The sequence below is a fragment of the Odocoileus virginianus genome, chromosome 22, assembly GCF_023699985.2.
Source record: "Odocoileus virginianus isolate 20LAN1187 ecotype Illinois chromosome 22, Ovbor_1.2, whole genome shotgun sequence".
In the NCBI taxonomy this organism is placed as follows: Eukaryota; Metazoa; Chordata; class Mammalia; order Artiodactyla; family Cervidae; genus Odocoileus; species Odocoileus virginianus.
The window spans coordinates 9,608,875-9,626,884 of record NC_069695.1 but is presented as its reverse complement, the minus strand read 5'-3'; the positions used below and the strand labels follow the sequence as shown (position 1 = coordinate 9,626,884).

The 18,010-nt window shown below is 35.8% G+C and overlaps 1 protein-coding gene across 1 annotated transcript in view; it reads left to right on the top strand.

The window, feature by feature from the left end:
• Positions 1-14,532, top strand: part of ME2 (malic enzyme 2) — a 50,177-nt gene extending 35,645 nt beyond the window's left edge. Inside the window, exons 13-16 of the mRNA XM_020869295.2 lie at positions 1,475-1,577; positions 9,312-9,382; positions 9,880-9,978; positions 14,097-14,532. Of these exons, the coding sequence (XP_020724954.2) occupies positions 1,475-1,577; positions 9,312-9,382; positions 9,880-9,978; positions 14,097-14,264 (441 nt within the window). The 3' untranslated portion in view covers positions 14,265-14,532. The remainder of the gene's footprint in view (positions 1-1,474; positions 1,578-9,311; positions 9,383-9,879; positions 9,979-14,096) is intronic.
• Positions 14,533-18,010: the final 3,478 nt, after the last annotated feature.

Here is an 18,010-nt window from a genome sequence, read left to right as displayed (position 1 = left end):
TTGAATCTTGCCATTCTAGAGAAGATGCCCAAGATCTTTCTAAGTCTCCAATTTACTCTAAATCTCCAATAATGCCATGAGAACATACATTTTTCCCATGAAGAGCTATATTGTATAGCCCACTTTATAAGTCTATTAAAATTAATGGTGGCACAAAAATAACCTATATTATACACATTATGGTAACACTTATGGCATTAGCCATGAACTAACGTTAATCTGGCTTCCCTTGTGGCTCAGCTGGTAAAAAATCCACCTGCAGTGAGGGAGACCTAGGTTCAATCGCTGGGTTCAGAAGATGCCCTGGAGAAGGGAAAAGCTACCCACTCCAGTATTTTGGCCTGGAGAATTCCATGAACTGTTTAGTCCATGGGGTCACAAGGAGTTGGACACCACTGAGCTACTTTCACTTTCACAACCTAAATCTTCAAAGAAAAAATTTTTTGTCACAAAGAAAGCTATGCTTAGAACAGGTAGAGAATGGGGATAGCTATAGCTGTCTGGATTTGTAGGTCCAAGACAGTCACCTGGGCCCACCACTAGCACAGTTGACTTGTTTCTATACCTAAACCTGAGATCATTTTGAAACTGCAAGTATGTCTTGTAAAAGTAATAATTACTGTACATGGTAGATCTTCAGATTGTCCAGAGGATCAAATGCTTGAGTACTGAATCCAGTAGGGTCTACCGTGTTTTGAAGAATACTCACTCTTGGTATAATACATATCTTTGTGTGTGCACGTGCCCAGTCATATCTGACTCTTTGCAACCCCATGGACTGTAGCCCACTAGGCCCCTCTGTCCATGGAATTCCCCAGGCAAGAATTTTGGAATGGTTTGCCATTCCCTCCTCCAGGGAAATCTTCCCGACCCAGGGATTCAACCCACGTCTCTTGCACCTCTTGCATTGGCAGGTGGATTCTTTACCACTGCGCCACCTAGGAAGCCCAGTACACGTCTTTAGATGTAGGGAGCAGCAGACAAAGCATTATCTAAAAAAATACGTATTAGTGAAATCAGATGATGGTAATCTTATAAGCCTTTTGTGTGGGTTAAATTAACTGAGTTAACACATATAAAGCACCTGGCACAGAGCCAAAAACAGCAGATGTACAGTAAATGGTAGTGATGTAATTTTTGATGTTTCCCCTTCATCACAGATGTTTATAGTAGTCTTTATTTATTATTAGGGGGGATATTTTCTTGCCATCCACATTTTTAAAGTTTTCAAGGAAAGAGGAGTGTCAGGTTTTAAGTTTATTAATGGACATTTTTCAACTTTATTTGAATGGATGCTGTGCATAAAACGAATCTCTTTCTAATAAGAATTTTAATAAAGGGATTGAGTTCTAAAATAAATTGTGCCTTATGTAGGTAATGTTGGTCTGCTACAGAGTTTAATTTTGTTTTCATTCACCTCAATTTTCTAGTCTACATAAAGTGACAAAATTGAGGTTATTTCATTACTCAACAGGGAAGGTGTTTGTTTGCCAGTGGCAGTCCATTTGATCCAGTGAAACTCAGTGATGGGCAAGTCTTTACACCAGGTCAAGGAAACAATGTATATATATTTCCAGGTAAGTGCCATCATTATGTTAGAGTAATCATTAGCTACAGTAAAATTCTTCTTGAAATTCTTTAGAAATTAATATTTGAAAAACAACAGTATTTACAGGATTTTGCTATAAATGTACAGGAAAAGTCGAGGAATTCAGCAAATCCATTGTGCTCTATTTCCCCTGAAAATTTAATCATACTGTTCATTAAGTTTGTTTTTATTATAGAAATAAAATAGTACTTGGTTCACAAAAATGCAAAAGGAACAGAATGTTAAAAAATCATTTAACCCTCTTTATCTCCCCTTGATACCTCCTTATCATACTTACAAGCTATAACCACTGTGGTTTCCTTTGAGTCTTTCTGATGGTTACCATCATGACTGGCACACGTATCTCCCCTTATCTTGATTCTTCCAACTCTAGACTGATACGTGTGAACTTCCAACTATGGTATCTAAGTAATAGTCCACACATGCCTCCTGCTACCTTGCTTCCTCTCTACTCTCAATTTCTGTTACTACTTTTAGTTTTCCTAGTAGTCAGCTTTATCCCTGCATAATGAACTTAAAGAGCTTTTGTGAGCAATTTAAGATAGTTTTTATTAGCTTGTCACAGTGAAAAATGAAAAAAAAATCTGATATTTAGCTTCCTTATCTCTTATTTCATCTCTCAACTATAGTTGGTTAATATTTCTATTGTAGAGAAATTCTTGAAATTTGCACTGTATTTTGTTGTTTTCCATGTTTTGTCTTGGATTGATTCTGAAATTAACTGACTATACATTATTCATGTCTAAAGAAGAATGTGGTTTGATAAATACAGTAGAACATGCAATTCTATATCACAAAATTTTTGACATTCAAAATCTTTTAAGTGTGAGGTGTAATGAATCCTCCTTTAGTTTCTTGCTTGCTTTCTTCATTGCATCTAATCCTACCCCACAGTAAATCATTTCTGTAGTGATTCTCTTGCCCATGTACACTATTCCTTTCTGTTCGTTTGCTGATGTTAGCCTGAGCTGTTTAAACTCCACTTGGTTTTCTTTTAAATTCCTCTGTTGTTGTTGTTCAGTTGCTAAGTTGTGTGCTATTCTCTGTGGCCCCGTGGACTGTGGCCCACCAAGCTCCTTGTCCATGGGATTTCCTAGACAAGAGTACTGGAGTGGGGTGCCATTCCCCTCTCTATGGAATACATCTTTGAATAAATTTCATTTTTGTTTTTAATAAAGTGTGGATGAAAACTGAGTTTTTATGTATATGAAATGTCTTTATTTTTTTCTCTCGGTTGGTTGGGTAAAGATTTGCAGATTCAAAGTCTTTTTCTTTTTAGTTGTGCCATGTGGCTAGCTGGGTCTTAGTTTACTTCCCCGACCAGGGATCGAACCCAGGGCCCCATCAGTGAGAGCACTCAGTACTAACCACTGGACTGCCAGGAAATTCCCTCAAAGTCATTTTGTCAGACCTTTGAAAACATTTCTCCATTCACTTTTAGTGGCCAGTGTTGCTGACGGAAAATCTGGTGTTGATGAGATTCTCATTCCGTTATACGTACTAGCTTTGTGTCCCTGAAAATGTTTCTTTACCTTTAAGATTTCTGAAAGATAAGTAAAATGCATTCAGGTTTGGGCTTTATTTCCATTTATCATGAATGTCTGCAAGTGGGCCAATTCACTGTATCTTCTTTTCCAAAGGATTTTTTTTTCCTGTTTTTATTTTTCCCTCATTAATTTACTTCCATTATTTCTGTTTTTTCCCTATGGAACTTGGGTTGGATGACCATGGTCAAATCCCTCTGTTGTCCTTGACTTGTAAATTTTATTCATATTTTCGCCTCTTGTCTTTTTTGTTCTGTAATATGGGGGATTTCTGTGGTGTTCATTCATTCATCTGTATCTGTTTTGGTTTTTAGCACTTCTAGTGTATGTTTTGTTTCAAGTCTTCTTTTTATTATGGAAAATTTCAAGCATATACAAAAGTAGAGGGAAGAATGAAGTCCCATGTTTCCTTCTCCCACCTTTTATCAACTGGTAGCTGGTATATTTAATCTATATTCCCACCCATTCCACCTTCACTGGGTTATTTTAAAGCAAATCAGAGACATCATATAATTCATTAATAAGTACTTCTGTATGTGTCACTAAAAAAATGAAAACATTTTTTTACTTAAACATAACCATAGTACTGGTATCACATCAAAGAAAATAAACAATAATTGCTTAATATCATTATCAACTCAGTAGGGTCAAATATTATTTTTTTATTCCCAATAACCTTTTATTCATAGAATAACTCTTTAATGGCCACTTTTCTTTTTAAAGCTAGCAGTGTCCTTTCAGATCTCTTCCTAGAGTTATTAAGGTTCTTTTAAATATTTCTTCCTTTGTGTTGTTTTATTTTCCAGCAATTTCTGGTGATCCTTCATTTATTCGTTTTAATGAAAGAATCATGTAGAGTAAAATAGTGACTTGGCGTGAGTTTCCTTTGAACATGTGTCTTTCTCCTTGTGGGCCTCTCCCTGAGGAACTGCAGCCAGCTGTAAGATTTTATGACAGGTAGAGCTATAGCATGCAAAGACTGGCATCAAGGCAGCATGTTACTGTAACTCTTGTTAAAATAAAGATTTGGGGCCTGTGAATATCCTGATGCTCTTTCCTCCTTTTCCCCCATATAGTTGTGGTTGCCTTAGAGTTTCACTCTGCTTGTCTCTTGAGAGATAGCATCTGTAACAGAAATTCTCCCACCATTGACTATCTCTAGAACTTGATAATGTTCAAAATCAGTCTGTTCCATCCAACAGTATTTCTCTAGCATAAAGCCTTAAAAACATGAATACTTTTCTGTTGACTTACCAAAGCCATTTTTAATATTGCATTTGACCAATAGAGCACTTGACAGTTGATTACTTTTATATAACACTTCCCTGTCCTAACTTAACAATAACAGTTATTAGGACTATAAATATAGACATAAAAATGACTTGGTAGCAGAGGTTAAAATGGATTTAAAAACAAGATTGGCCAAAAGAATGTTCATGAAGCAAGTAAAAACTTAAGGCTCTGTTTGAATTGTGTACTCTAGTAGCTGTAATTGGATGAACAACAGAAATAAAACCTGAAAAGGGGCTGAGGTTTCCTAATGAGGAAAAAGTGGCCGAGAGGTAAAGCTGTGCTTCTCAGCAAGTGAGGACAAGAACTGGAGTCTGGTGCCTGTGGAGGGTGGGCTGCTCGTGAACCATCTCCTCCTCTGGGCTGAAACCCTGAAGGAGTCTACTTTGAAGTGTGGGGATAGTTTACCCTTGAAGTTACCTGTAAAACCTCAAGCCTTTGTTTTGGCCTGCCAGTGCTCAGAAGTGCTCAGCAGAAACAGACAGAAATCTTCTCTGGTACAAGACAACAGTATCCTGCTCCTCAAGTTACTCTTACAAATAAATCTTCAAATGCAACCCCAGTTAAGAAATAAAAAAGAAATGAGGTACATGAAGAGATAAGACAAACATAAGCCAAAAGTAACAGATACAGCAACAACAACAACAAAAAAACCCTCTGAAGCTCTAGGTATCAGACAAGTGACATGAAACAACACTTACTATGTTTGAGATGAAAGCATTCAGCCAAAATAACACTAAATTCTAGAACTGAAACATACAATAAGTTAACTCAGTTAATGAGGCTTGTCGAGATTAGACCAAAGAAAATTAATAAACTGAAAGATAGACCAGAAGAAACAATCAAGAGACAAAGAAGACACAGAAGAACAAGTGAATATATATTAATGTTAATATATTAATTATATTAATTAATATTAATATATTAATTGAGGTCCAGAGGAAGCTGAGAGTAAGAATGAAAAAGAGGCAATATTTACAGGCTTCATGGCTGAGAATTTCTTGGACCTGACAAAGGACATCAATACATAATATTCAGGAAGCTCAGTGAAATCCACATCTAGGGACATTATCATGAGGCTTCAAGAAATGGCAACAAAGAGAAGACTATACATGCAGCCAGAAAAAAAGGTTTCCTTCAAAGGAATAATTGTTAGACCAACAACTGACTCCTCAACAGCAGCAAGATGCCAGAAGGCAGTGGAGTGATCTGTGTAAGTGGCTTTTACAAAATACTTCGTTAAGCTCAACTCGTTACACAGTGTAAAGATCTTTCAAGAATGAAAACAATGAAGATTTTTTAGAAGAAAAAAAAAAGGGATTCACCATCTATCTGCAGACATGTAAAAATGTAGAATAAATTCTAAAGAGTATTCCTTAGACTAAGGAAATATAATTCCAGCTAGAAGTGCAGAGATTTAGGAAAGAGTGAAGAGTAAAAAAGCTGTGATTATTTGAGTTAAACAGAAAGAATGTCATATATATATAGCGGAAAGCAATAATGATATACGGGATTTTGAAAAATACACAGACAAAATACACAATAATAAGAACTTATGGGTTACATAGAGTTAAACTGTTAAGGAGATACTTCCATTGCCTGGCAGGAGAGTAAATTAGAAATTTGCATGAAACTTTTGATCAGGATGTGTGTTACAAATTTGAGGATAACCACTAGAAAGCTAGGAGAAACTTCCAAGCTATGATAAGAGAATATGAGGGGAGAAAGTGAAATGATTTTTTTTTTTTTTTAATTCTAAGGCAAGAAAGAGGAAGGGGAGCATGAACCAGACAAAGCTATATAAGAAGACAACAGATCTTGGCCCAAGAAATTTCAAAGAGAGTAAAGAAAAAAAGGAGGGAAGGAAATTATCAAAGACTGTTAACATTTCCCCAGATCCAGATTTCCAGATGGGAAGGGCCTACCTACCATGTGCCAGATATGGTGGGTGAGAGTAACACGCCTCAAGGCACATCATTGGGAAATCACAGAACATTAGATACAAAAGAAAAAAAAAGATCCTACATGATTCCGGAGATGCAAAAAAAAAAGATAACCACAGGAAAAGGATCTGGAATCACAGTGTCACCAGACTTATCAACAACAATGCTGGAAGCTGGAAGGTGTTGAAATAATGTGTCACAATTCTGAAGGAAAATTACTTCCAAACTAGAATTCTAAACCCAGACAAACTATCAAATAAGTGGAAGGTAGTAAAAGTGTGCGTGTGCTTGTGTGTTGAGGGACTGGTGGGGGCTCTTCAAAAATGCAAGATTTAAAAAAATGTATCTCCCTTATACTGTTATTTAGAAAACACTGGAGAGTACAGCCTACCAAAAAAAGGGAGGAACAAAAATACTAGGAAGAAGTGAGATTTAGGAAATGGACTCAACTTAGAAGCAAAGGGAATCTGCATGAAGATGAAGAGTTTCCAGGAATAGCTCCGTATCTAGGATGGAGAGCAATGAGGCCAGGTTGGAGCTTCAGCAGATTTATTCTGGGGATGAAATGAGAGATGTGAGGTAGTTGAAATTACTAGATGACTGAGACAACTAAATTAATGAGTGTCTCAGCATGAAATAATTTTAAGTACTCAAAAATCAAAGGAAAAACAAAAAGACAGTAACTTCAGGGAAAATAAAGTTATTCAGAAGAGGAAAAGTTAAGATACAGTGTTAATACATGGCCCAACTGTTAATAGCACTTATAAAGGAAGTCATAATAATATAAACACTGAATATTGATTCAACCAAAATTATGCTCTAACTCTATTGGGAAGAAGGCTGGAAATATGCCAGAAAGATAAATATTTCTTTGTCACAGGAAGGAGTCTGTGATTTCCAAAACTAATAGTCAGTCAGAAGAAATAGAGGCAAGCTGTGTGAGAGAGAAATGTTATTGGGTTAGTGAGAAAGCAATTGCGATTTCCGACCATGGATTTTAAAGCATTGTAACTAGGTTCATCATGACTTCCCTGATGGGTCAAGCAGTAAATCATCCTCCTTCAATGTAGCAGACACGAGTTCAAGCCTGGGTCAGGAAGATCCTCTGGAGAAGGAAATGGCAACCCACTTCAGTATTCTTGCCTAGAGAATCCCATGGACACAGGAGCCTGGCAGGCCACAGTCCGTGGGGTCACAAAGAGCTGGACACGACTGAGTGCACATGCACATAACTAGACTCAAATACATATTTATTAATCAAAACAAAAACTGCTACAGTGAACACATTTTTGTCAATGAGAAGTTTGTTTGTTCTTATAGCATAAAAACCCGTGCTTTGGGATTTGATGAACTCTTAGAAAACATTTTTTGCTTCCTGCTGGTTATGGAAGCCAGTTTTCTCTGCAAAAAGTTGTTGAGATGCTTGAAGAAGTGGTAATCAGTTGGGAAGAGGTCAGGAGAATATGGTGGATGAGGCAAAACTTTACAGCCCAATTCATTCAACTTTCAAAGCATTGTCTGTGCAACGTGCAGTTGGGCATTGTGAGAAAAATTGGACCCTTTCTGTTGACCAAGGCTGGCTGCAGGCGTTAAGAGTTTTTGGTGCATCTCATTGGTTTGCTGAGCATACTTTTCAGATGTAATGGTTTCACCAGAATTTAGGACCCTATAGTGGATCATACATGCTGCGATTCATGGGGTCACAAAGAGTCAGACACGACTGAGCAACTGAACTGAACTGAAGTGGATCATACAGGCAGCAGACCACCAAACAGTGACCATAACCTTTTTTTGGTGCAAGTTTGGCTTTGGGAAATGCTTTGGAGCTTCTTTTATCCAAGCACTGAGCTGGTCATTGCCTGTTGTATAAAATCCACTTTTTGTGACATGTCACAATCCAATCAAGAAATGGTTTGTTGTTGTTGCATAGAATAAGAGAAGGTGACACTTCAGAATGACTTTTTTTTTTTTTTCATTTTTGTTCAGCTCAGGAGGAACCCACTTACTGAACTTTTTCATCTTTCCAATTTGCGTCAAATGCTAAATGACCGTATAGAATAGTCGATGTTGAGTTCTTCGGCAGCTTCTTGTGTAGTTGTGAGAGGATCACCTTTGATGATTGCTCTTAGTTGGTCATTGTCAACCTCTGGTGGCTGGCCACTGTGCTTCTCATCTTCAAGTTTGTCTCCCTTGTAAAACTTCTTGAACTAGCACTGCACTGTACATTCATTAGCAGTTCCTGGGCCATATGTGTTGTTGTTTGTTGTCTCCACTGCTTTACGACCCATTTTGAACTCGAATAAAAATATCACTTGAAAAAAAAAAAAAAATCACTTGAATTTGCTTTTTGTATAACATCATTTCTATAGTTTGAAATAAATATAAAATAAACAGCAAGTAATAAGTCATTAGCAAAAAAAAAAAGGCAAAAACTGTACATTAAAATGATGTATAACATTTATTTAAGAATGTATTCCAGTATCAAATGGCAAAATTCAACAATGCAAAACTGCAGTTACTTTTGCACCAAACTAATAATCAGCTAAGAGGATTAAAAATAGTCATCTTTAAAAAAAAAAATAGTCACCTCTGTAGAGCAAGAAATAGAAGATTAGAGAGGGACTGGGAATTAATGTTTTTGTAATAACTGTTGATGAATTGTATGCATTTGTAAATTTGATAAATGTGAAAACTAAATCACAAAAAGCCATTTGATATTTCTAAAATTATTTCTTCTAGTAAATGAGAATTGTAATAGTTAAAGATCATTTGATTTTAGTGCTCAGATTTCTCTTTTCTCTTGACTGCTTTGTTTTTTCAGAGAGGCTGTTTGGGGGAGGGATGGCTTACCATTAATTTTCTTTAAATCTAGGAATTTATTTCACTCCTTTCATAATTTGAAGTGACCTTACTAATGTATTTCAGGTGTGGCTTTAGCTGTTATTCTCTGTAACACCCGGCATATTAGTGACCATGTGTTCCTAGAAGCTGCAAAGGTAAGTGTTTTAAATATTGTTTGGTTATTTTATAAAGGGTGAATTATAAAAATGAATGGATCTTAAAAACAGAGGATGAGTTAAATCTGCCTTATGAATGGAAAGGAAATGACTCATCCATTGGTTTTTTTTTCTTATTACCTTCTCCTTTTACATAAAATTAATTTACCGTGATATTTCCAGTGTTTAATTGCAAGCTGTGAATCCTTTCATATATTCTCTGCCTATATTATACTTATCTAAAGGTTACATAATTGTGACAGCACAGATAAAACGTCTTTAAATCTGATAAAAAGTCTTTAAATAAATCTGATTATTTATTTACTGTTTAGTGGAAAACAGTTTTAATTTCTGCAGTGGATTAAGTGTGTTCCTGCTAGAAATGAGAATTACATTACCTGGATTATTCTGTTTCCCCAACCCTTTTCCCATTTCATTAGTCCTTATTACTCTGTTATTTAAACAAACAAAAATGAAATTCTTTTCTCTCTCTTCAGGCTCTGACAAGTCAGTTGACAGATAAAGAGCTGGCTCAGGGGAGACTTTACCCACCACTTGCTAATATTCAGGAAGTTTCTATTAACATTGCTATTAAAGTAAGTAATAATTTATACCTCTTCAATAGAAATTTTAATGGTGTTTTTACACAACTAACATGTTTGAAAAAAATTGGGAACTTTGAGAGAGTGCAAACAAGAAATTTTAGGTTGCTCATATTCTTACTACCAGAATCTTGTAACCCTCCTTTGATACCTTCTAGTCTTTTTTTTTCTTCCCACACACATATAAAATGCACACATGTGCAGTCACATGTGCCTATTTTTAAAACTGGTTTCTCACTGCATTTTTTCCACTTAATATATTGTAAGTGTAGTATGTAAATCAATAATAATTCTTATGAACATTAATATTTGTGGAATTCTCTTTGTTGTTAGATCATAATTTGTTTAACCATTTCTCTGTTTTGGGGGACATTTAAGCATCTTCTATTTCATAAGAAATAATAATATTAAAAAAAAAAGAAATAATAATATAGTGAACATCCTTAGATAATACTATAGTGAACATCCTCAGATAATATTACAGTGAACATCCTCAGATAATATTATAGTAAACACCCTTAGATAATATTACAGTGAACATCCTCAAATAAGTCTTTATATGCATTTGTGATCATTTTTTCTTAAGGTAAATTTCTCATCATAAGAACAAAAGGATTGACATGTTAAGGCCTCTGATAAATGTTGTCAAATGATTTTTCAGAAAAAAGTATTGATTTATACTGCCCTGTTAGATAGGAATGTATTCTGACAATACTTAGAATTATTTTTTTAATTGCACATTATTTTCATTTAAAGCATTTACTTTATTAAATTGAAGAATATTTGTGTTTTTATTGAACAATAGTATTCCTTCTGTACTTGTCTTCTACTTTCTAACAGTAGGCTCTTTAAACATTAAGGGTAATGATGCTTCTGTTTTCTGTAGTGTAGGTATTTTCCCCTTTGTCGTTTATTTTAGTGACATTTTTCACACTTTTTTAATGGAATGATCTGTTTATTTAATGGATTGTTTTCTTACCTCCTGTGGATGTTAATGCTTTCTCCCTCTCCAAAGTCATAAACATCTACGTGCATGTTCTAATAACATAAAAGTTTTTAATTCTTCTGAGATTTTAGTGTATGATATGAGACAGAAACATGCTTTCCTGAATAGTTAACCAGTTGTCTCAGCACCAGCTTATTGGGAATGCTGCTCTTGTTAACATAAAAACAAACATTGCTTCCTTTGCTAGGAGTCTGTTCCTGACCATATTTGCCTTTTATTAGGCACTGTTTTAATTTAATGTATGCTATTTGATACTACACATTATACATACGAAACCATCATTATGGTTTTTTCAGGATTTTCTTTCTATTCTGCTATTTTTATTCTTTTGGATGAATTTTTGAGTCAGTTGTTTGAATTCAAAACCTGCAAACTGTGAGACTATGTCATGTTTATAAATTGGTGAAATTGAGTCTTTCTGTATTGACTCTTCCCTATTTGGTATCTCTCTCTCCATTTACTAAGGTTTTTCTCTAAGTTTTTCAATATAATTTTGTTGCTTTCTTCATCGAAATGTGGCATGTCTCCTATTACTTATTTTCATAGATATTCAAAATTTTCATTATCCTTTAAAATGACATTTTCCCTTTCCATATATATTTCTTCACTGGTCATTTCTAATATATAGGGAAGGTATTTTGATAAATTTATTTGATAATAAGTTTCTTTGTTGAACAAAGTTAATTCTTTTGGAATTGTTGAGTTGTGAATCATCTGAAAATGACTTCTTAAAAAATATATATAACTCACTTTTTCCCTATTTTACTAAATTACTAGCTATGTAAGAGCAGTTTTAAACAATTGAGTTGATAAGGGCACACATCCTTGTATTTTAATAAGGATTAAAGTAAGTACTTTTTAAATCTTTTTGAAGAAGTAGGCTTCTGTTCCTACTGTTTACTAAGATTTTCTTTTTTATTTTTGGCTGCTCTGCATGGCTTGTGGGATCTCAGTACCCCAATCAGGGAGTGAACCTGGGCCTCAGTTCCACTAGGCCACCAGGAAACTCCCAAGATTTTCGTAAATATCATGATTAGATGTAGAATTTATCAACTATACTTTCAACTTCAATACTGATGATCATAAGATTTTACCCCTTTGACTATTAATGTTATTGTTGCATTATATTAATACTCATAAAATAAGCAAAGATTGGGAAGAGATAAAGAATGATATGCCTAGGAAATAATTCTGTTGATCTGGAGTCTGGATTATAGATAGGAAAAAGGCATTAGGTAAGATTTAAAGTTAAGACAGGCTGTACAGATACACAAATGCCAGACTTAGGACTCTGAATACCTTACTATTGTAAAACAACTGAAGAACTTAGAGCTCAGCATTTGGATGAATTGAGTTCAACTTTAGAATGTTATAGGTGGGACAGATTTTGGAAGATACCAGTCAATTAGATTATTAGGATGTCCACACGAAAGGTAATATGTGCGGAAAAAGAAAATCTGTGCTTGGGGATGGTATGGGAGCAGAGCCCCCAGGACTGGGTCTCTTCCCCCTTCTCCTCCTGTGTCCTGAGGTTTTCCTTCTTAGGAGTCGAGGGATCAGGAGAGTAGACAGTGCTTCGTGTCTGTCCCCCAGCACTACCCACAGCCACCAGGCAGCTTCATGTAGCCACTGGTCACCTGCTGGACATCTGTGCACCCAAGGAGGACTCGATCTCAGGCCCTGCCCCCAGTCTTTCCAGTGGATACAGACGTGTTTCCTACATTAGACTTGACAATACAGGTGACCCTTGAACGATGCGAAAGTTAGCTGCTGTGACTCTCTGTGCAGTTGAAAATCTACATATTACCTTACTGTTGGTCTTCAGTGTCTGAGGTTCTGCATCCACAAATTCAACCAACTGGGGATCACGTGGTATATATTTAGTAAAATAAATTCACATATAAGTGGACCTGTGCAGTTCAACCCCTTGTTCGAGGGTCAGCTGAATTTGACACATTTTCCATCACAAAATATCATGAGATTGAGTTCCTAAGACCAAGGATTACCTTTAATAGCCATCATTTTTCCTTAAATATTTCTTTTAGAAAATGGAAAGAACTAATAGTAATCATCATTTAGAATGGAAATTAGAGGAGGAGACGACATTGTTTGAAAAAAAAAATTTTTTTTCTACCACATATCATCACTACGTTCTTTTTAAAGTTAGATCATAACTTGAGAACTTAACTATATGACAGACACTGTGCTACCCTGTGAGGAAGCTTTTTCATTCTGCCTCATTTTACAACATAACCAAGACTCAGAGGGTTTATCTTCACCCCCAGTCATGGTATGTGTCTTGCTACAAAGATCAGAAATTCATTCAAGTCAGTTTAGGTGGGAAGTACCTAACTTAACTTTTTAGGGTGGTCTGCGGTCTAGTCTCAGAATGCTTTGGGTTTGAAACGTATTTCTCACTTTAAATACCTTGGGCAAGTTACTTAAACTCCTCAGACTTTATTGTTTTCATGTATAAAACGAGAAGAAGAGTAATAGTACTTATAGAGTTCTTGGGAGGATTAAATGAGATACCCATGTAGAGCACATAAAAACATGCCTGACACTCAGTGGTGGTGGTGCTGAGTTATTACCACGTACAGGTTCCAGCACTTACTTTACTTTACCTTATAGTTCTAGTGTCCAACACCTGGTTTTTAATAATTTCTGTGTCCTTTCATCGAAATTGTAGAGCAAAAACACCTGGCTCACTTGGATTAGATTTTCACCCTAGCCCATCAGCTGTGACCAGGAAGCCAAGTCTCCCACACACGTCCCAGCGGGGCTGTGGGAAAGGACGCAGGCAGGGCAGGCTACCCAAGCGGGGCTGCTGGACCCACACACGGTAAAGCGGAAAGTCACTGCGGCGTCAAGGACCTGCTGACATTTCAGGGCGAGGGGGACTTTAAAGTCACTTTAAAACATCAAACTTATGGTGAGATTGCAGATATTTTTAATCGTCTAATAGTTTCTGAATGTTTTGAAATGAGTCAGATTTATTTTGGAAAAAACACCATCCTTCCAAATTCATTACTTTGTGTTTTAATAATACCTTTTCTCTTAAATAGGTTAATACTCAGAGCCATACAGTAATCTTATTATTTTTCAGGTTACAGAATACCTGTATGCTAATAAAATGGCTTTCCGATACCCAGAACCTGAGGACAAGGCCAAATACATTAGAGAAAGAATATGGCGAAGCGAGTACGATTCCCTGCTGCCCGATGTGTATGAGTGGCCAGAGGCTGCGGCGCGCCCTCCCCCGATAACAGAGTAGAAGGGCACCGCTGATACTTTCCATGTGTCAGGGAGCTCCTTTTTTTCAGACAGAAAGAGATAATGTTCTGAAATTTATGTTTTTTTCTGTGTTTAAACCCCCCTCCACTTTATTTTTGCCCATGAACCTACACTTCTGTACCAGGGTGGATGTGTTGACTACTCTGTTAATGCCCACCTGCACCCTGCAATCAAATGACCATAATGCTTTCATTCTCATTTGTAGCTCACATCACATCAGAGATATTAAAAATGTTCTTGTGAATGTCTTCACTTGCGCTCTTGTTCACTCTTAGCAAAATATTTGCTAGTTACTACTATAGCTAAACATCTCTTGTCCAGTTCTTCTAGGGCTACTAACATAGAAATTTACTTCTGTGGATATGAGTACAGAATTTGAGAAGCCAAATTTTACCAAAGTCTGAGGACAAGTTGTCAATATCTAAACATATCCTTTTATATCTGCTTTATTTGACCTTCATCCTCTGAGATGCCTTTCTAGTAGACAGATACAGAAAAATCTACCCTATTATTTATTTTCTGGGACTAAACTGAAGCTTAATTATAAAGTGAAACAGGAACTATTGCTGCCTTTAGACAAATTAAATAGTCATTGTTTTCAACAGTGTGTGAAAATCACAGTGTAATTTTGTAAAATAAAGGTAATATCTTAAATTTAATTGCTTTAATTATGCTATTTTTATTGTATAACTAGAAATTTAGGTTTGCTTATTATGAAAAACACATTTTCATTTTCTCCTGGATGATTCTAAAGAATGGGGTTTAGGTAGACTTCATAAATTATGATTTTTGACATGATTTTTAACAAATTGACCATGTGTTTCCCATCTAAATGAGTCACATTTAGACTCATCTATGTGTATCTATACCCTTATTCCAGTAGTGATGGTCTTTATTGAGATAATTTTGGAATGGTCCTATGATACATTTCTTTAAATATCATTAGTAGTAATAACTAATTCCTTCTCCATTGGAGATGGATTTAATTTTTTGAAATCACCAAAATTAATTTAGAGCTAAGTGGGAGTGAATGGGTGTTCAGACCAGTAAATGTCATTTTTAGTCCCAGCAACATGGGTAACAACTAGCTAGTGAAATTGATTTTTTTATGTGGCTTACACATTGGGGAGTTCTAAAGGAAAATCCCAAACATTTTGAGAAGTAGTCTTGCTATATATAACCCTAACATAGTTGCTTTGGGGCAACAAACAAAACTTTAAAATGCTCATTCTAGAAGATAAACTATAAAAAATTATTCAAAGCTGCATATCAATTTGCACATTATTTGATGTTTCCCTCTACAGTCCTTGATACGTTAGATGTGATATTCAGGAGGGTGATAAAAGGGCTTCATTTTTATGTTCCTGTTTCCTTTTACCTAATAGGTAGAGATTAATTGATTCATAGTAATTTTGAATATAATTCAGTGTTTTAAGAAGGCTCAAAATGGCATTGCCATTTGGAGTATGGAAAAATGTAGTTGGTTAAATATACTTAACAGATGAGTAAAATCAGAGGTATGTTTTATCTGTTTGGTAAAATAAACAATCAGATCGCTGTTTTCCTCAATGAAAGATGAAAGGCTTACGGTTTTCATGTTACATTTGTCAAAATCATCCAGAAAAATACTCTCAGTGAAATCTTGATTTTAGTTTAACATTACAAATAAAATAATTACAAACCTCTTTTTCCACTCAGTTCTTGAAGACAGGAAAATGCAAAATTAATTTTACTCAGATGTTTGCTAATTCAAATGTGTCTAATACAGTATACATGAGAATATTTTAAGGAAGAAACAAGGCTAAATGGCATATAGCCTGCTTATTTAAATAAGACAGAATAAAAGCTGCCTACTCTCATTATATTTACCAACCAGAATTTCAACATGTAACAATTTTTGGATGTAAATTAAAATGTTTTATTATTTAAGCTAAGAATTCAGGCAGAACTCTCATCATGGTGGTAGGGGAAGGAGTGGCATCATGGCAGCAAATTTGAAAAGAAAGAACATTTGAACCTAATAGCAATGGACAGTTATTTTCGCTCTTTTGAAGAAAGAAGAAATTTTGTAGATCAGGCTGTCAAATTATTTAGTAGGGAAAGGTGAGCACTCATGTTTTTCTAATTTGGAACGACCTACCAACCTGTACTGTGAAACAAATTGGATAGCAAGTGAGGGTAAAGGTTTATTGACTGTAATGGGAAAAGTGTCAGAGATTTTAGTTAAATTTTAAGGAGTGGATTCTTAACCAGGAGTGGCCACCAAATTACTGTGAAGTTTTAAAATGCAGATGCCTCTGACCCCTCTAAGGGCCCTACATCACCACCACCACCAGGAGCTGTGCTGTCGTGGGGAGCTAACCAACCCTCCTGCTGATGCAGCGGGCCTGAGATGGGGCCTGAGATTCTGCACTTCTGATAATCTCCGAGGCGTGCCCATGCTGCTGTGCAGAGGACACATGTGTGACCCTGCTCCGGAGCCCTGAGTGTGGTGTGTGTCTAAGTGCTCAGATAGTATATGCTCTCCCTAGAAAACTGAAATTCTGTTCTTAGACCAAATTTGTTTCATCTGCTTTTGTTATGTATAACCGGATGCTCATAAGACCAAAAATACAAAACTTTTAAACAGCTTCTTCTGAAAATACATAATTAGAACATTGTTCAGTTCTTAATTAGATTAATATACTTGTTGAGTAAAACCTAGCAACTAGTTTTCACTTATAAAAGATTATCAAGTAGATATTTGTTCTCTTACTATTATTTGTCTTATGATATAACTTACCCTATCCTTTGTCTTTTCTTTCTCTAAATTATCAGCCTCTGAAGAAATAAGATTCCACATTTTCCTTTGCAAAAGAGTTGCTAATGAATTAAGACCTAAGTATAATAGTTATTGAGGGGCATGGAGCATTATTTACTCTCAGATTACTGAGAAAGCCCGAGGGGGATGGCAGGGTAGTGGGAAAACTCTTGCCTTAGGAAAAACATTTCATCTAGATGCTGCTGTTGCTTTTCCCAAGCCCATTCAGTATCCCACAAAAATAAACTCTTCAAGCCTGGAACAGCTCCAGGGTTCTGTTAAATTCACCAAATCAGAATCAGCTCTGCTGAGCATACAGAATACTGGAGAACATTAATATAAAGCTCAGAGCTCTCTACAGGGATTCCACTTGAAGGGACCGTCCTAACGAAGTAGCACCAATATCATGTTTCCAGCCAAGATAGGTACACACGTATTGCTGACTTTATAGAAAACGGCAGAGATACTCCTTGTCTACTTTGGCTCTCAACCGATTTATGACTGGCATGTTCATCCAGATGTTAAAAAGAGATCAGTCCTCCACAGACAAGCTAAATAAACTAACTTACATAATATTTAAAATGATCAAGACAGTTTTACTACAGAAACCCTACCCCTCATCTGAAATCAAGATGTTTTAATAGAAGTGGAAAAAAAGCTCAATGCTTTGTTCAGAATTTTACAAATTCAACTGGGCCTAATTAGGACACAATTCTTATTGCATAATTCCCTTAATCCTTGCCAGGAGTTACTCAGATAAACCAATGATTAGATTTTAAAACAATAATTATTTTCCTCACATGGATATGGAAGACAGTGCCTCTCAAGGAGAAAAAGGTCTGGAAATGTGTGCATAGTTTAGTGACATAAAATACACAAATTTAAGTCACGTGACTTGGATGCTTTGCATCTTTCTGTAACAGCTT